The sequence below is a fragment of the Clinocottus analis genome, unplaced genomic scaffold (assembly GCF_023055335.1).
Source record: "Clinocottus analis isolate CAN_PGR_092001 unplaced genomic scaffold, fCliAna1.0.p SCAF_8, whole genome shotgun sequence".
In the NCBI taxonomy this organism is placed as follows: Eukaryota; Metazoa; Chordata; class Actinopteri; order Perciformes; family Cottidae; genus Clinocottus; species Clinocottus analis.
The window spans coordinates 9649419-9665490 of record NW_027176240.1 but is presented as its reverse complement, the minus strand read 5'-3'; the positions used below and the strand labels follow the sequence as shown (position 1 = coordinate 9665490).

Below are 16072 nucleotides of genomic sequence, written 5' to 3'. Positions count from 1 at the left end.
GCTCCCTAGCCAAGTTGATAGGGTCAGAGATCAGGAGAACGAGGGAAGCATAGGCTCATTTGTTTATATAGAGTGTGACCGAGTGAGGAAATGCATACGCTTGCCCCCGACGCCCCGTCCTCATTCGGCCATCAGTGCCGTCCCCACTCCATTCTGTTTTCCAGAAGACAGGCAATATGTGGGGGATGGAGGGAGAGAAAGAGAGACAGAGAGAGGGAAGGGTAATATGTTCAGGAGGAAATAGTACAGTTAAATAATGGCCCTCCATTTCCTCACTGGCAGAATGAGAGGCTCTGTATGTAATCGCCAGCCCGACTTTCTCCTCCTGAAATACACGCTCTCCCTTACAAGTATATATTTGCACTGAAGGTAATCCATCAATTACCATAGAGCTTTCACATGATGACCGCGCTGATGGTGGCCACGAGGAAAGGTTGGGGGAGGCAGCAGGGAGCTGCTTGAGGGAGTGTGTGTGTGTGTGTGAGAGAGAGAGAGAGAGAGAGAGGAAAAGAGGGTGAGGGGGAAAAACAGAAAGGGAGATAAAAAAAAGTAGACACGTTGGTGGGTCTCTCTGAATTTATCACTCTCACACTGTTGAGCTAAAACTAAATCTTCTTGTACTTATCTCTCATTGCTCTGCTAGAATAATATCGGGTACAAAGACTGGAGCTACGCCCTGATTCTGATGCAGAATGTCGTCGCCTTCCCTTCTTCCTCTCCGTCTTTCTCTAGATGGCTCTGATGGCTCAGGTCCGGGCAGCGACTCTCAGGGCAGTGTGGAGAGCTTGAGGAAGCACCTGCGAGCAGACGCCTTCACCCAGCAGCAGCTGGAGGCCCTGGACCGCGTGTTCGAGCGCCCCTCATACCCTGATGTCTTCCCCACTTCAGAACACATCAAACCTGAACAGGTTCGTTAGCCAGCTCTCTTTCCACACGTTGAAATGTGCAGCCCTGAACTGGCATCCTGGTTTCTGTCTTTCTGGATGTCTTTATGTCAAATGCTTCACAACATTATCGAGAGAATAATCTGATACTCATACAAATAGGAGAAAACGCTCTGTGCAACTTCTTGCTTCAAGTCGCCGAGAAGCCTACAGCCTATTTCAGCGGATAACCTTTATTTACATGCATTAGACTGTTAAACAACAAGAGACTATTAATTTTAACTCTATGTGGGTGCCCATACAGCCTTAGCAGTGCCCTAATTGAGTTCATTTTCATCTCTGTGCAATCGCGGGGAATTACAGCGGCGATAAATCAGAGGGACAGCCCCTCAGCCTGCTATACAGCCCCTAATGCAGCTAATTACCAAAGTGATTTCTACGGCAAGATCAATACCAAAACGAATTGGAAATGACTTGCAATCACAAAGAGTCGAGGAGAAGGTATTAAAAAGGCGAGAGGAAGGTAGAGGAGGGTGGGAGAAAAACGGCATGAGAATGGTCCAGAAAAATCAGTTTTAATTTAATGTAATATTAATCAGGCCGCTTTTCACTCTTTCTGTGCACCTCCATTTTTCTCCCTGTTTCCAACACCCCCTCCTTTTCTTAAACTGGTGAAAAGGTGGGATATTAGGCTATTAAGGGCTTGTCTGGTGTCTGCATCAGGGCATTAAAAAGCCATTTTGAAGAGGCCAGGCTGAATAGGCCTCATCCCTCCCACACTTCTGGCAGCCATGTGGTCAGGTCATTCAGGCCGCTCTGTGCTTGCCACTCGCCCTCCGCCCAGCCCTGCCCACAGTCCATCTGCATGACAAAATGGCTCTTGTGCTGCTGAGGCCCAGCGGAATAGAGAGGAACATCCAGCCTAGTGCCAGGGAACAGTTGTAAGCAGACAATTAGAGTTTATCTGGGATAGAGGCAGACAAGACTGGGGTCACCAGCTCGCCCCTGTGGGACCCCGTCCCATTGAGACAAAAATATGCACACACACACACACACACACACACACACACACACACACACACACACACACACACACACACTCTGACACAAACACTCGCAGACACAAATGTGTGCACACACACTTATCCTTTCAAAGAAGAGGAGTCAGGTCAGGAAGTGTCATCTCATTGACTAACAGGATTCATCACAGCTGCTGGAGCAGAGTCTTAACCTGATAAATACTTGGTGGAGACAAGTTGGTGGTTGATCTTTACACTACGTTCTCTGGTGCAGTGGAGGGTTGTAAAACTGTTTTGAACCAAAAAATTGTAAACCATGAAAGATGGCAGGTTTTATCACAAATAAATATGTAATGAAAAATCTTCGCTCCAAAGTAAAATACACTAATAAAAGTATGATCGGCGTAAAACAATGCACATTATTTTATCATGTTATTAAACCAGTTTTATGTGTTCATCCTCGAGGCAAAACATAAAGGTTGATTTTTGAGGTTGTACGCCCCTTTAAAAAACCACACCACATGTCTCTCCTGTAACAAAGCCCTGAATGTCTTCTCCCTTGACTGGTCACAGGGATGACTGCAGTGGAGCACAAAGAGCCAGCTGACACCCCGTCCTTTCACTCCTCTCCCAATCCCTCTCTCATCCCTCTCTCCCTTTCTGCCTTCTTCTCAGACAAGCCCTAATGCATGCATACATCATAGGTCTTGGTAAAGCACGGGGAGCAGGGTCGGGACGGGTTGGTGAAGAAGGGGGCGGAGGGGTTGATGCTCACAGGAAATATTCAGAAGGAAATACAGTGAAAGGATCACAGACAGCATCCTCGGATACACAAGGGGTTTCCTCAGACATATTTCATATATAGCTGGGAAAGCTGCTAAATCTCACACCCAAAGTGGGTCTGCATGCAGCGCATGAGCGATATTAACCAGATCATAACGCAATCTGATAGAATGTGAAATTGTTTGACATAAAAAAAAGTCTGAATTGCTCTTTTTGTATGCCATCTACGGTCACATGTGCATTCCTTCCGCTGACATATTTCTGCATGTGCTGTGTATTTGTCTACAGGCGAACGAGTACTCACACCCATCCCTGAGCGCTGGCCTGGATGACGTGAAGCCGAGCCTTTCCAGCAGCGCCAGCTCCGACCTCGCCTCCAGTGTCTCCCAGAGCTACTCTGTTGTGACAGGTACAATCTGACTCACGCTAGATTGATCCCTAAAAGAGTACACACAGCTGCAACAAGGTGGCTGAACTATGTAGTGACAACAAACACAGTGTATTTACAGTACGTCTGCCGCAATGCCTTTCTACAGTTCAGATTTGTGGCATTTAGTTCAAATATAACCGACACTTGTGATTCTAGTCAATTTTAACATTCAGCATCCCATTTTTTCTAATTCCTCTCTGCCACCTCTCGCCAGCTAAATTAATCTGATGAACTGATTTCCAAATATTCTCATTCTTCATCCTCCTGATACAAAACAAATCAGTCCAATTAAATCCTTTAATCAGCATGTGCACACTGTTACATCTGTAAAAGATGGGAGCAGCTGACAAATGAGACTTAAACTGCACCTGAACTTACTAAAAATGCCATAGACTATCATTTTAGACTAGATTACACTTTATGTCACTTGATCATACTAAAATATATAAATGATGATCAGCCAGTTCTTTGGGCCTTCACTTCTAAACAGTTTTCTTTAAATGTAAGTATTATAAATTTAATTAAGTACTTGAATGAACTTTTTTATAATATGTTTCTCTTAAATTTGGTGAACTCTGACTAAGCATTGTAAAAAAAAAAGCATCTTAATATTGCGTCATCATCGAGTAATCAAGATTTTGACTGCCGCTCCCTTATGGCGCCAACATTCTCCAGCGATATTAAATCCCTATCACCAGATCAAAACCCTCTTTCAAGACACTTTTTGAGGCACTCTGTGCATTTATTTCCGAGGGACAGAGCGAGGCGATATATCATCTGAGCCCATTAAATCCTACAGGCCTTTCACTCGCTGCTCCTAACTGGCTATTGTGTTAGCCCCGATTGGCCCGCTAACAGATTGACTGGGAGCACTTCTCATAAGAGACAGCTGCTGTTCTCGGCGCGACACGACGTTGTCATCAAAGGCTATGATAGCCTGTTGATTGACAGCGGCTGGAATGGCACGGTGGCTGGCTGGCTGCCTCACGCTGTGGTGAGAGAGAGAGACCCAGATACAGATGAGACAGTGAAAGACACACTGAAATTACAGGGGGCTTTTTTAACAACTTATGAACTGACTGCCGTTTTCAAGAGTGCCTTCCACTGAGAGCCAACAGGTAATAGCAGGTGCACTGTATTAAATATCTCGTAGTATTAACTATCTGTATCATATAACCCACACTGACCCACCCTCTGTTGCACCATGGCTTCTTTTGCTCTGCTGTCGAGGTTGATGGCCGCCTGGTTAATTGAAATTTTGTTTCAATGTGGCTGCTGAGCCTCTTTCCCAGGAGAGGGTAGGTTTACTGATGGCCACACCGACTGGAGAGTAATATGCCGGCCTTTTAATAAAACAGCCATAATTATGCATTGGGCATCAAAGTCACTGTGTGTGTGCGTGTGTGTTTGCGCCTGTGTGTGTGTGTGTGCGTGTGAGAAAGAGAGAGAGAAAGAGAGCGAGTAAGTAAAGAGGAGGACAGCATTATTGAAAACTGCAGTGGCCCTTCTCAAATGATCCCTCCAGTCCGGCCCCGGCCCCGGACACAGACACAGAGCTATGGGAAAAGAAAGACCCCTTTTTTATTCCTGAATATGTGGGAGGTAGATTTGCCCCAGAAAGTTGGGCCTCAGGAGAAGAAAGGTGTGTTTTTGTCTTTTATGCTGCGCTCCTCCTATGAAAGCGGTCTCGCTCTGGGGAGCACACTCATAGCAGGTGGCCTTCAAGCCACCTGGGGGCCGGGGGCCTCCTAAAGCGATACATGTGAGGGCCACAAATTGCATAATGAGGAGGCAAAATAAGAAAACTTTTCTGAGAGTGGAAAATGACAACAAACTTTAGCACAAGCATGAGGAAATGTGTATTTTGAGCAGCAAATTAAGTCAGAAGTAATATCCAGTAAGCTTTTATTACTTAATTTTAACGACTTTGCAAAGCAATGCATGACGCATTTGATTGGGTGTAGGTTGTTACTGCATAATATTATTTCTTTCTACCATTAGCAAACCCTGTAAATAGGAATGTATGCCAAGGCTGAAAAATGCTAAATTACCTTCCACACTTAGGCTTGGATCCAATTATCAATAAATTATGCTCTCATACTGGATGGAGCCACGAGATTATATTCATTCTTTAAATGTTTTCTGCTCCCAATTAAAATTCATACAGTTATTGATCTTGTTGATTTTTATGTCCTGAAATTTGCATAATCTATTAAAGATGAATGATTAATGAAGTGCTCAGCATTCCATTCCAAGGGCGCCAGCGAAGGCAATGTCGGCCATCTTTTGTGTCCTCTGTTTATCTTGTGTGAAAAGACGGTTGCCAACCGAGGAAGGCGACATTCAAATCAGAAAGATTTAGGGCACTGAAACGTCCCGCTGCGATTTAGCAAGGCACCACAGTCATTTACAAATGATTTCCCCTCTTGCAGAATGACGACTTTTAGATTTTCTAAACGCAAATAAAAATTATAATGTTAATCTTTTGTGAAAAAAATAATTAAGATGTCTATTATTGTTTGAAAGGAAATTATTCTTTTATACAAAACATTACAAATGAAGCTCTTACTAATTTGGCAAGCACATATTAAATATCACATATAGACGTGACAATTAACTTGTTGTAGTGCTCACTAATATTTTTATAACCGAATGGATAAAAAACAAACAGGGAACTTTGTTGCTGGTGTTTGCAAGCTGCAGTGAAACTGTTGTACTTGTGTGTAGTGGAGGAACACAGTGAACTGCTCAGTGCATCCATGGGTAGAACAGCATGTCATGATTAACTCCTGGTCTCTGGCTCGTGTCCAGCATTTATACTGTATGTCTGCGCTTTTCTCGATTGGTACGTGAACAGACTCAGCAACACAAAATATCCCGCAGATCCGCTGCATCTTGACTTATTATCTTAATCCCGAGACTTAATATGTGGAACAAACGTTAGTACAATAAAATGTAGCTTCTTATCAGTAGTTAAGTAGGATTTTGTCCAATGAGAGTACAGTAGTCTATGTAAAGGCTTGGCTCCTTAATCACTCTCACCAGAGCCTGTGGGGACGCTGGGTGTAAATGGGCACCCCTCTGACCTACTTAAAATCATGCAGATGCAAAGATCCAGTGTTTCTCAGTCACTCTTTTTATCTACCTGTCTATCTATGTCTCGGTTTTCTTCATCTCAACTGTAGTAATGAGGTGGGAAACAAAACACACTTTGTCTATGATTAATTTTCGCTGAAATGTACACCACACTCTATGCCTCTTTTATGACTTGGCAGTAGCAGAGCCATTCTCTGCTGGGTGGCAACAACAAGCAGACACCTAACCTGTGGTGCCTGGTGTGTGGCCTGGTGACAAACAGCGTGTCTCAGCTCAGTTAACGCCAGCAGCCCTGAGCATGGAAATTAATGTTTATATCACCCTGCACACTAACCTTTGAGCACACATTTGATAATGAATTACTTTAAACCTGTGGTTGAGGAATTCAAGCTATTTGGCCCTGCAACTATTCTTTACTGACAACGGGATGCAGTCTTTTAGAATAGTTATGTTGTTCCTTTCCTGGGGTAAAGGGTTATAAAGTACAAACTCGTCAATGCCGGAGAGGGAAGGCTGTATTGAAGTGATCATGAATATGTCCCAGTCAAGGCAAATTTAACATTTACCTCCTCTCCAGATGACTCTGCCCTACCTACACGAGACAGAAGGTTTGCCGTGATCTTGAACACACTGTGGGAGTGAAAAAAGTTCTCCGTAGATTGAGTATCAGCCTTTAAAAACAAGAGTTCTGCCAGTAAATGTTTTGTGTACCACAGTTCCTCTGTGTATGTTTAAAAATGAAATGTTCACTTAAGAGAAGGCTGTTGTAGTTATATCTGGACGCATCACACCGAGGACCGTTGTAGATCTTAACAGTCCATTTCTATGGTTGATGGGGTCTGTAGATGTTGTATCAGGGGTGGAGCAGAGACAGATGTTGGAGAACTCTATAGCATCTCCACTCTCTCAGAGATGTGTTTGCTGGGGGGAAAAGTCCCCAGGGACCCTGAGTTTATCTTCCATCTCCATCATCAGGGCCTGTGATTTGACAGGCTCCCTTTACCCGGGCTCTGCCTCGTCTCTAGGACAATAAGCAACACCATGTCTGATTAGTTTCAGAGTTCAGTGGTCTTGAACGCAGCGTTTGTGTCGGTTGTTGTTGTGTCGTAACCACTGTCTGTTTGACAACGGTTGCTCAGGCGCTGAGAAAACAGAAGCCAGCAGTAGTATGCAGTAACTCTCAGTGTAAACAGAGCTAGCCTGGGCTTGTTTGGCACCATCAGCCTTTAACTAAAGTTCAGATTAATGTCCCAAGGGTTCGTCCGGATAAGGAGTCAGTGCTCCTTAGAACAATACCACTAACACACAGGAGCAAGGTTAACAAACACAATCCACTTTTTTTTTTTTTACTTTGACACGTAGTGATTGGATCATGTTTTATTATTGGCAGCACTTGTTGAGTATGTCTTGTGGTGTGTTTTTTTCTCTGGGTTAACTGACTTGCTGTCGCGGGGAAACATTATCTGCTTGTCTGTAGTATCAAACTCTGGTAGTGGATGGATGTTGTTAGGCACCCAACTCAGTTGCAGGGTAACTGGACTTTGGAAAGTTCTTTTAACTCTAAAGACTTTAACAAAGTACACGTTAGATATAATTAACTGAAGAAGCATACTGTGTGCCAGCCATTTGCAATCATTCCTATATGCGGACATTGTGTCCAATGAATTTATGACATACTTGTACAGTCAATGTTGCACAATTAAGCCTATCCAATTAATGCAAAGCCCACTCGTTAGAATATTTCTGTTCATGCCAGAGATTCGTGACAACCAGCTTTTTAATGATTTGATCAAAAAAAAACCTCACATGTGCTGTTCCCTCCATAACAATGCTATTTGTCTCAATAAGATGAAAGCATTGTGTGTAATTGCTCTACCTCTGTCTAAATCCCCATTTACAGCTGTCACAAAGACAAAGAGATTTGGAAAACCTGCTATAGATTTCTATGGGAAAGCAGTCACGTTCCCTGGCATTAGGATCATAGGGCTGACAGGGTTGCATCCCCCTTCCATAGAACAGCCCTTATCTTAATGAGGAATCGCACCACACAGTCCTGTTGAAACATAACAATGATGGGGGAAGCAGCTAATGAGGCTATCATGGTGTCGGGAAAGAGCCATCTCTCCCTATAGGCGCCAGAAAACACAACAGGCTCTGCGGCAGACGTGGAGAGGCCGGAGACAGAGCTCACATTGATTGCACAGGTTCAAGAGGCAGAGCCGGTGAAATGAAAGATGCCAAGACTCATCAGCCAAATTAGATCAAAGTGTAGAGTTTTGAACTGTCTGCGAGCCGATTGTTTGGTTATTTGGGGGAGTGATTTTGTTGCGAGAAAGCAGCCGTGAGATTATGTTGTTTGTTTTCCCCAAAACCTTAGGGAAATTTTTTACGCATTTGAGCTTGATTGATCAGGCGCGATGTGTTGTTGCAACATTTCACTGGTGTATGTTTCCACTTAGTCGAATGAATTACTGCTGGGTGCATATGAGATTATTATTATATACTATGTAAATGAACAAATCAACTGCTAAAGACTGTTTATCTATTCAGGATTCATATGCAAAGTCTGGTTATGAGTTGGTAAAAGATAGGAAGTTAATGTGTAGTAGCAATTGCACTTTTTGTAATGATCCTTTAAATTATGTCCCAAATCTGTTAAGGACTTGGAGTCCTGTTTCTGTTTGATATATTGTTCTTTGGTAGTGTTCGGCTGTATCTAAAAACATCTGCTACGACACATTTGGTTGGTTTTTGCCTCTAGACAAAAGTTTTCCATTTGGTTAATTGGACATTTAGAAATTCTACATCCATCCCTCCATACATCCGAATGACTGAAGTGAATGTATGTGCAGTGTGTGTGGAGTTGCATGTCTACATTATATCTAGTTTTTTTTTCTTTCTTTTTCTTTCCACCTGGCAGACTCTCACCCATCATATCCACGTTCCATGTGTGTAAAGCGAGAGCCCCATGAGGCGTCCTTTGCCCCCTTCACCCCCTCCTCTGTGGGGGATTCAGCTATAGCCGACATCTTGCCCCACCAGTCCAGCCTATCTGTAGATGGCTCTACTCGCAGCTACCCTGCCCATGCCCACGGCCCCTGCTACAGCCACTATGCCAGCCAGCCCTTTATAACAGGTACAATTTACCCACGAGGCCCTGTAACCAGATCCAAACCAATCAAGCTCACTCTTTTCAGCTGATTTACCTATGTGTTTATGTTTTAGAATGTAGTAATTATGAACTATACACCAAATTAAAGTGTCCGTCTCTCATCCATCAATCCCATCATGCATTGTGGCCCCACTGTTTTGTATACACAAGCAAAACTGACTGCTTGCCCCTCATTAACAGCGGCTGCTCTCTCCCCCTCTCGGGTTAACAATAGGCCTCCAGGTCCCTCCAGCCTCGTGACAGGCCCGAGGTCTGGAGGGCAAGAGGAGGCCAAAGGGGGAGGCGCTGCAGAGGCAGAGACGTAGGGCTGATGCTGTTTTGGACCTGTATGGCCCTGTCCTGTGTGCCCCTTCATCCAGCCATGCCCAATGCTGTCACTGTTAATTAGAGGACTGAATGAGGAGCAGAGGGAGCGCTCATTGGCCCGATGCTCCTGTCAGTTTCAAAAGCTGGTTGGGATGTTGCTATATTCACGTTACAGCAGTTGTAGCCACCGATAAGATACTTTTATAAAAACAATTTAAGCAACTTAGCTCAAATAAACATCGAGACACAGATGGCCCTGTGATACTCACCTTTCATCCAATGCAACTCCAGACTAGATAAATCTGATACTTCATGACACATGCAGGAACATGTTACATACTTGTGGTTAAGTTTAACATGTTTGGGAAAAAAATATTAAGAGTTTTGCAGAATGATCTTGATCTTATTCTCAGTGACCATATGCATGGCTTCACTTTGGTGTTTCTTGCTTATGGAATATTATAACTGGAGCATTGAGAGTGAAATAATGTGTCCAGAAAAAATAAGTAGAGTGGAAGCTTCAAGCTTGAGCTTCACCATCAGTTAAACAAAGGAAATATTCATATTTGTTAAACGTTCCCTCCTGTGTGCCTGCAGGTCGAGACATGGCCAGTACCACCTTACCCGGCTACCCGCCTCATGTCCCGCCCACAGGACAAGGCAGCTACCCCACCTCCACACTCGCTGGAATGGTTCCCGGTAGGTGCCACAACTCCCTTTTTATCCTGCCATTAATTCTACTTTTACAGGTTATTATTTCCAGGTACTACCCTTCAGTTGATCTTTTTTGAGGTCCCTTAAACATCTAACAAATACAAAAACACACCCACTATTTGAGAGGCTGAAGAAACCTTAAAGCGTTGCTCTGGACCGAAAGGATTGAAGCAAGCTTGTTATAGCTTTGTTAGACTGCGGTTAGCGTGCGGTTAGCGTCTGCGGACGAGGGCATTAGATGAACTCGATAGGCGATCACCACAATCAGTGGCCGTGTGATAGGACAGTTCCTCTCAGTTACACTCCAGCTCCCAGCGCTCATTACCCTCACCGTGTCCACACAGCGCACTCTCACCAGCCCCGTCGATAAACACTGCTTTTGCTCCTCTCCTGGCCTCCCCGGACACCCAGGGCTGCAGAGCGTATCTCTTTCCCCTCTACTTAACCTGCAGTTCAGGTTCACAGCAAACAGTTAAGGGTCAAAACACAGAGGCGTGGAGGGCCTGTAAATATTTAAATCACTATCTCTCTCAGGGATGAGCTCGAGTTACACGACCTGCAGTGGGGATGCTATAGCTGCCAGCGTGTGTAGATCTCTCCTCCAAACAACTGAAAACACGATTCCCTTTATGGCTCAGAGGCATGTACCTTTCACACTGACCCGTAATCAAAGCAGGCGTGCAGTATTTACAAGTGTGCTCAGTGTGCATGAAGGTAACATTTAAAGATAAACATGGAAGTAAAAGCTGATATCTGATACAAAGAAAATGTCTTTTGCTTTATTGGATTACATGACAGTGCTTATGATATACTCATACAAACTCTATCCCTTCTTAATCCAGAGGTTGTAATTTTTTTCATCTGGTGGTGAATGACTAAGTGACTGGCCCCAAACACTGTTAAAGAAAAGGCAATTCTTCAGCAGCTTCATATAAAACCCAGCCTTTACAGTCTCGTAAAAGAAGGAAACCTGTGGGCCCACAGCATCGCTCTCTGACATTCCCTCAGCATCTCGTCCTTCCCACGATGACCTGCACACGGAGGACAAAGAGTGAATGAGACTCTCTGAGAACCTATTAGGGAGTTTTAAAGTGCAGCATCATCGCTTCAAAGCCAGAAAAAAAGGCACCAACGTCCTCACTTAAGGGAAACATTGAGGAAATCCTAAAGACTAACAGAGGATAAATAAGACAATCAATTCACACGACGGGGCTGCATGGAGACAAGCTATGCAAGCAGCCTGGACAAAAACACTGCATCGTGACACGATTGTGACCGAACTACAAAGAGTAATTCTGATCGGTCCTTTTTCTACAGCCTAATGTATCATGAAAGCTCACAGTCATTTCAGAATTGTAGCGCTTTGCTAATGTTTGTTTTAATCGATTTGTTCTCTAGGAGGGGACTTTTCTGGAAACCCTTACTCTCATCCACAATATACCACTTACAACGAAGCATGGCGGTTCAGCAATCCAGCATTATTAAGTAAGTGACTCTGTCTTGTATAATAAAAACGGTCAAACATATAGCCTAACATTAAAACTACTTTTAAATGAATGTATTAATAAAAGACAACATACAAAATGTATTATTTGTCCCTGGAGTTTCACGCAAAAGTGCCTGTCACAATGTTTGCCCTCATGGTTTCCAACGGCTCGTTCTTCTGTTAACTTTCAGGTTCCCCTTATTATTATAGTGCCGCGTCCCGTGGCTCAGCACCGCCCACTGCTGCCTCTGCCTATGACCGCCACTAGTTACCATGGAGACCAGCTCAAACTGCAGGGCCTGGGCTTCGGCCTCCATATTGTCCCCGTCTGAGAAACACTGAGGTCAAAGGGAAGCGAAGGTGGAATCCTAAAGGAAACCCTGTTATGTTACGCCATGTGGAGGAGGGGTCGGCGCCGGTGCATCCAGCCCAGCTCCAGCGTCACACACACTTTGGCTCCGAAGGGCCCGCGGGCGTCCAGAACCCACCCACCACGCCCGCACTCTCTCAAAGGCCGGAACATTTCCAAAATGACTTTAAGAGATTATATAAATATATATATTATAAAATATAAATTGAAGAAAAACGTGTGAAGAATACCATGTGGAAAAAAAATGTTGTGGGTTTTTTATTTTTGTTTCTTTGTTGCTGTTGTTGTTGTTATTTTATTCATCGTTCCTCGCATTCCTTTTATGTGATGAACTGCAGTATTTTTCTGCTCTAAAGAGACAAGTACAGGGGAGACGACAATGGTCCCGTAGCTTGATGATGCAGCGACTTGAATCAGTGTTGCGAGGCCTCTTCGACACCTAACGAGAGCCCGGCTCCACGCTGTGGGAAGGGCTTTGCTCTGGTGCTGACTGCGTCTGCTGCTCCCTCCTGTCCCACCCGCATCACCAGATAAACACAGCATGTCCTACAACGTTTACTGACCCTATATAAACCAATGGCAACATCACACTCCCTGTGGCAAACAATCAGATGTAAAAATGTAAAACATTTTGTAAAGTATTAAAAACACGGTGACCACACAATGACCTCGCCAGAAGTTTAAATACTTTAAATTATTTTATTTTTTTTCCTGTCACTGTTTTTTAATGTTAAAAAAAAGGCTATCAAAGATTCCTTCAGAGTAGTTGTCACGTTTCCCTCCTTTTCCAGTCATGTCCATGTCCATGCATGATCGGCCTTTGCTCTTTTTTTGCACTAAAACCTCATCTTATTTAATTTATTTGGTACATTCTCTTAAAATTAAGTTTAATAACCTACCAATTTTAAACACAAGTTGATGCTATTTATGTTGGATAGTGTAAGTATAAAAACAAAAACCGGACAGGCAGAAATATATATTTTCTGAGTAAAAACGATGTTTTCAAGTTTCTGTGGAGTTTGCAAGCCATAGCCATATGGCTACATGAACAAATTCAATTCTACTGGGTTATAATCCATTCAGCTACTTAGTCATACCACTAGATGCCTACACAGTTTAGAAAGCTGTACGCAGTTGAGCGAACCAACTGTAAATTAGCTTCAACAATTGCCTTACAAACCTGTTTTTTCAACATAAATTCATGCCTGTTCAACTTAATTAATTGCCTTTACAAACACATATTCACCACCCTCCTTGATTTACGTTCTACTCTCCATAGGGACTAAAAGAAAATACTGATTCAGTTTGCTTTTTGGAAAATATTTTGTGAATGTACTTTTAACTACATCTGCCAAAGACTTAGTTTGATATTTAATATTTTATTTACAGTATATGTATGCATAAATAAAGCAGTATTATCTTTTAAATAAGAAGTCAACACTGAACATGTATGTCGTGACATTTCAACAGGCGAACAACATGACGCATATGACTAATGAAAAAGGTGAAATTCAGTGACTCAATATTCCATCAGTTGCAACTAAATGCTGCTTTGTAGAATGATTTGTGAATAATGTGAAGACAATTCTTCTCTGTAAATAATATCACACACACCATTGCAGTATCATACTAATGTACTGGCTCCCTTTGTAGATATACAGACTGAAGAAAACGTGCATTACATTTGTGTCGTAATGTAATGTTGTGCTCTGAAGAATGGCACAACTACTGTATAACCTGCGGCCACATATGCTGTAGTAGGTTTCAGATGCTAACATCACATAGGTTGTCTTTGTCATTTTATTTTGTTTTCATGATACTGTCATGATGATGTTTTATGTCACTATGCAATGAGTTAAATGGCTTTCTGTATCATCTTTTGTTGTTGGACTCAGATTAAGTAATCCCCATTGAGAACAACATACAAGGTTACAAATAGAAAAGACCTCCAGTGTGAAATGGTTTCTCTCTCATTTCACTTTTGCTCCACAAATTCCCTAAAATGAAGATGTGATCAAACTGAAGTCATTGGCAACAATCAAAGATATTGTCCTGTTTGCTGTTAGTAGATGTTGTGATCATTATGTTAATCCAAATTACAGTCATCCGTGCCTCCATGTATAGAAACACATCCTCACTTAGTATCCATCTCTACTCCCTCCTTCCACTCTCTCTACCAATACAACTCTTTAACGTAAGGCATCCAAGATGAAGTTTACTTTAATTCCACACAAGCAAATACATCATCTGGTACCAGGGTTGCCTGTTGCTGAGGGCATCAGATAACAGGAAACAGACTGCAGTCCTGCTCTTCACGAGAAGCTATCCTCTACCAATTGCACTTGGGATTTGCCTATTTCTGTCTACATGTAGCTCGCCATATCCGAAAATGAAACTCTGGCGCAGAGAGCGAGCCACCGCCATTCAGGCGAAGTCTTTGCTTAAGGAAACGGAGCACCTCTGAAGGAACGGGTCTTCTGCTGTTGTAAAGATGATACAGGAGATGTGTCATGGACATAAAAAGGATTTCTGATGAAAATCTATACGGAAAGCCTTGTGGCCTCAATCATTGTTCTGTTTCAATTCTGTTCCAATTCTTTTTGTGCACATGAGAAATAAATTCTTTTATATGTCAGTCGTCGACTCGGTGTCCCCTCATTATTAACCCCATAAGAAAATAATTCAGGGTTCAAGGTTCCCGAGGAGCGTTACTGCTGCGGGTATATTGATGTTGGGTTTTATGAACAGTCAGGACTACAGACGGGTTACAGCTCTCAAATATTTAATTCATGATACACGCAGAGCACGTTGTTTGTGTGTAATAGTGTGTTAATATCTGTAGAAAACTTGTATGTTGTGATTCTGGGCAAAAGTAGCCCACAGTGTGGAGGACGGAGGGATAAATACAAATAAAAAAGAAAGAGAGAGAGACGCAGGACAGTTGGGAAGGCAGGAGAGCGTTGCTTGGCTTCTGACTCCACTACATTTAATGATGCATTGTTTTCATCCTGCTATACCACAGTGATGCTGCTTCACCTCCTCTCTGCACTCTCTACTCTGAAACACACAATTGTTGTAATTCAATTTCCCTGTTTCCTCTGCCTATTGTTTATTTCATGGATCCCCTGTGAAGCATCAAAAGCTGCTGTTTCTGTCAGCCCCCTTACTGTCCTATGTGTTTGTCATTCAGGCCTTGTTAAAATATAAAACACACACACACACACACACATATACCCACTTTTTCCACTCCCAGCTGAGAATTCCCAGTGGTAAAATTATTCCATTTAGATGGGAACTTTTTTGTCACAACCCTGTCTAAATTGGCATATCTGGCTCCCTTGTAGAAACCAATAAACTGTGAACCCGGATGCATCTGTCAGTCAAGCTCATCTTTACTTTAGCGGGCCAGATGACAACAACAGGAGAAGAGACACACACACACACCAGCAGAATGGGGAGCACTGATTGGCTCTCATCAGTTAGGCATTACGAAAAGCACCTGTCATCCTCGGGGCTTCTCAAACCCCGCACAGAGAGGCCCTGCCACGGGGGCCAATGGGCCTCGCTCAAGATTTACTCAAACACTTCACCCTCATTGTCAACGTGGCTTGGTGATGCCCTACAGCTAGGCCTCTTTGGCATGATTCATGTCTGTCACTGATAATATATACAGTGAAATAAGCCTATTGTACAGCGCTGGTAGATGGACTCAGTGTGAAGCAAAATGAAAGTTTATTTGGATATCAACATATTGCATTCAATTATATTCATTTATATATGTGTTATAAGCATCTCAAATAAGATTGCACGTT

General features: G+C 43.1%; 1 protein-coding gene across 3 annotated transcripts in view; it reads left to right on the top strand.

Moving 5' to 3' along the window:
* The window catches only part of pax2a (paired box 2a), a 28844-nt gene extending 13985 nt beyond the window's left edge, over nucleotides 1-14859 (top strand). For 2 of the 3 annotated variants that reach the window (XM_068567526.1, XM_068567524.1), the window contains 5 exons: nucleotides 733-908; nucleotides 2975-3095; nucleotides 10288-10389; nucleotides 11803-11889; nucleotides 12082-12238. In XM_068567526.1, coding sequence (XP_068423627.1) covers nucleotides 733-908; nucleotides 2975-3095; nucleotides 10288-10389; nucleotides 11803-11889; nucleotides 12082-12158 — 563 coding nt within the window. In that variant the 3' untranslated portion in view covers nucleotides 12159-12238. Of the gene's footprint in view, nucleotides 1-732; nucleotides 909-2974; nucleotides 3096-10287; nucleotides 10390-11802; nucleotides 11890-12081 lie in introns of all 3 variants that reach the window. The other variant, XM_068567527.1, reaches the window with a different exon arrangement.
* The last annotated feature ends 1213 nt before the right edge of the window (nucleotides 14860-16072 follow it).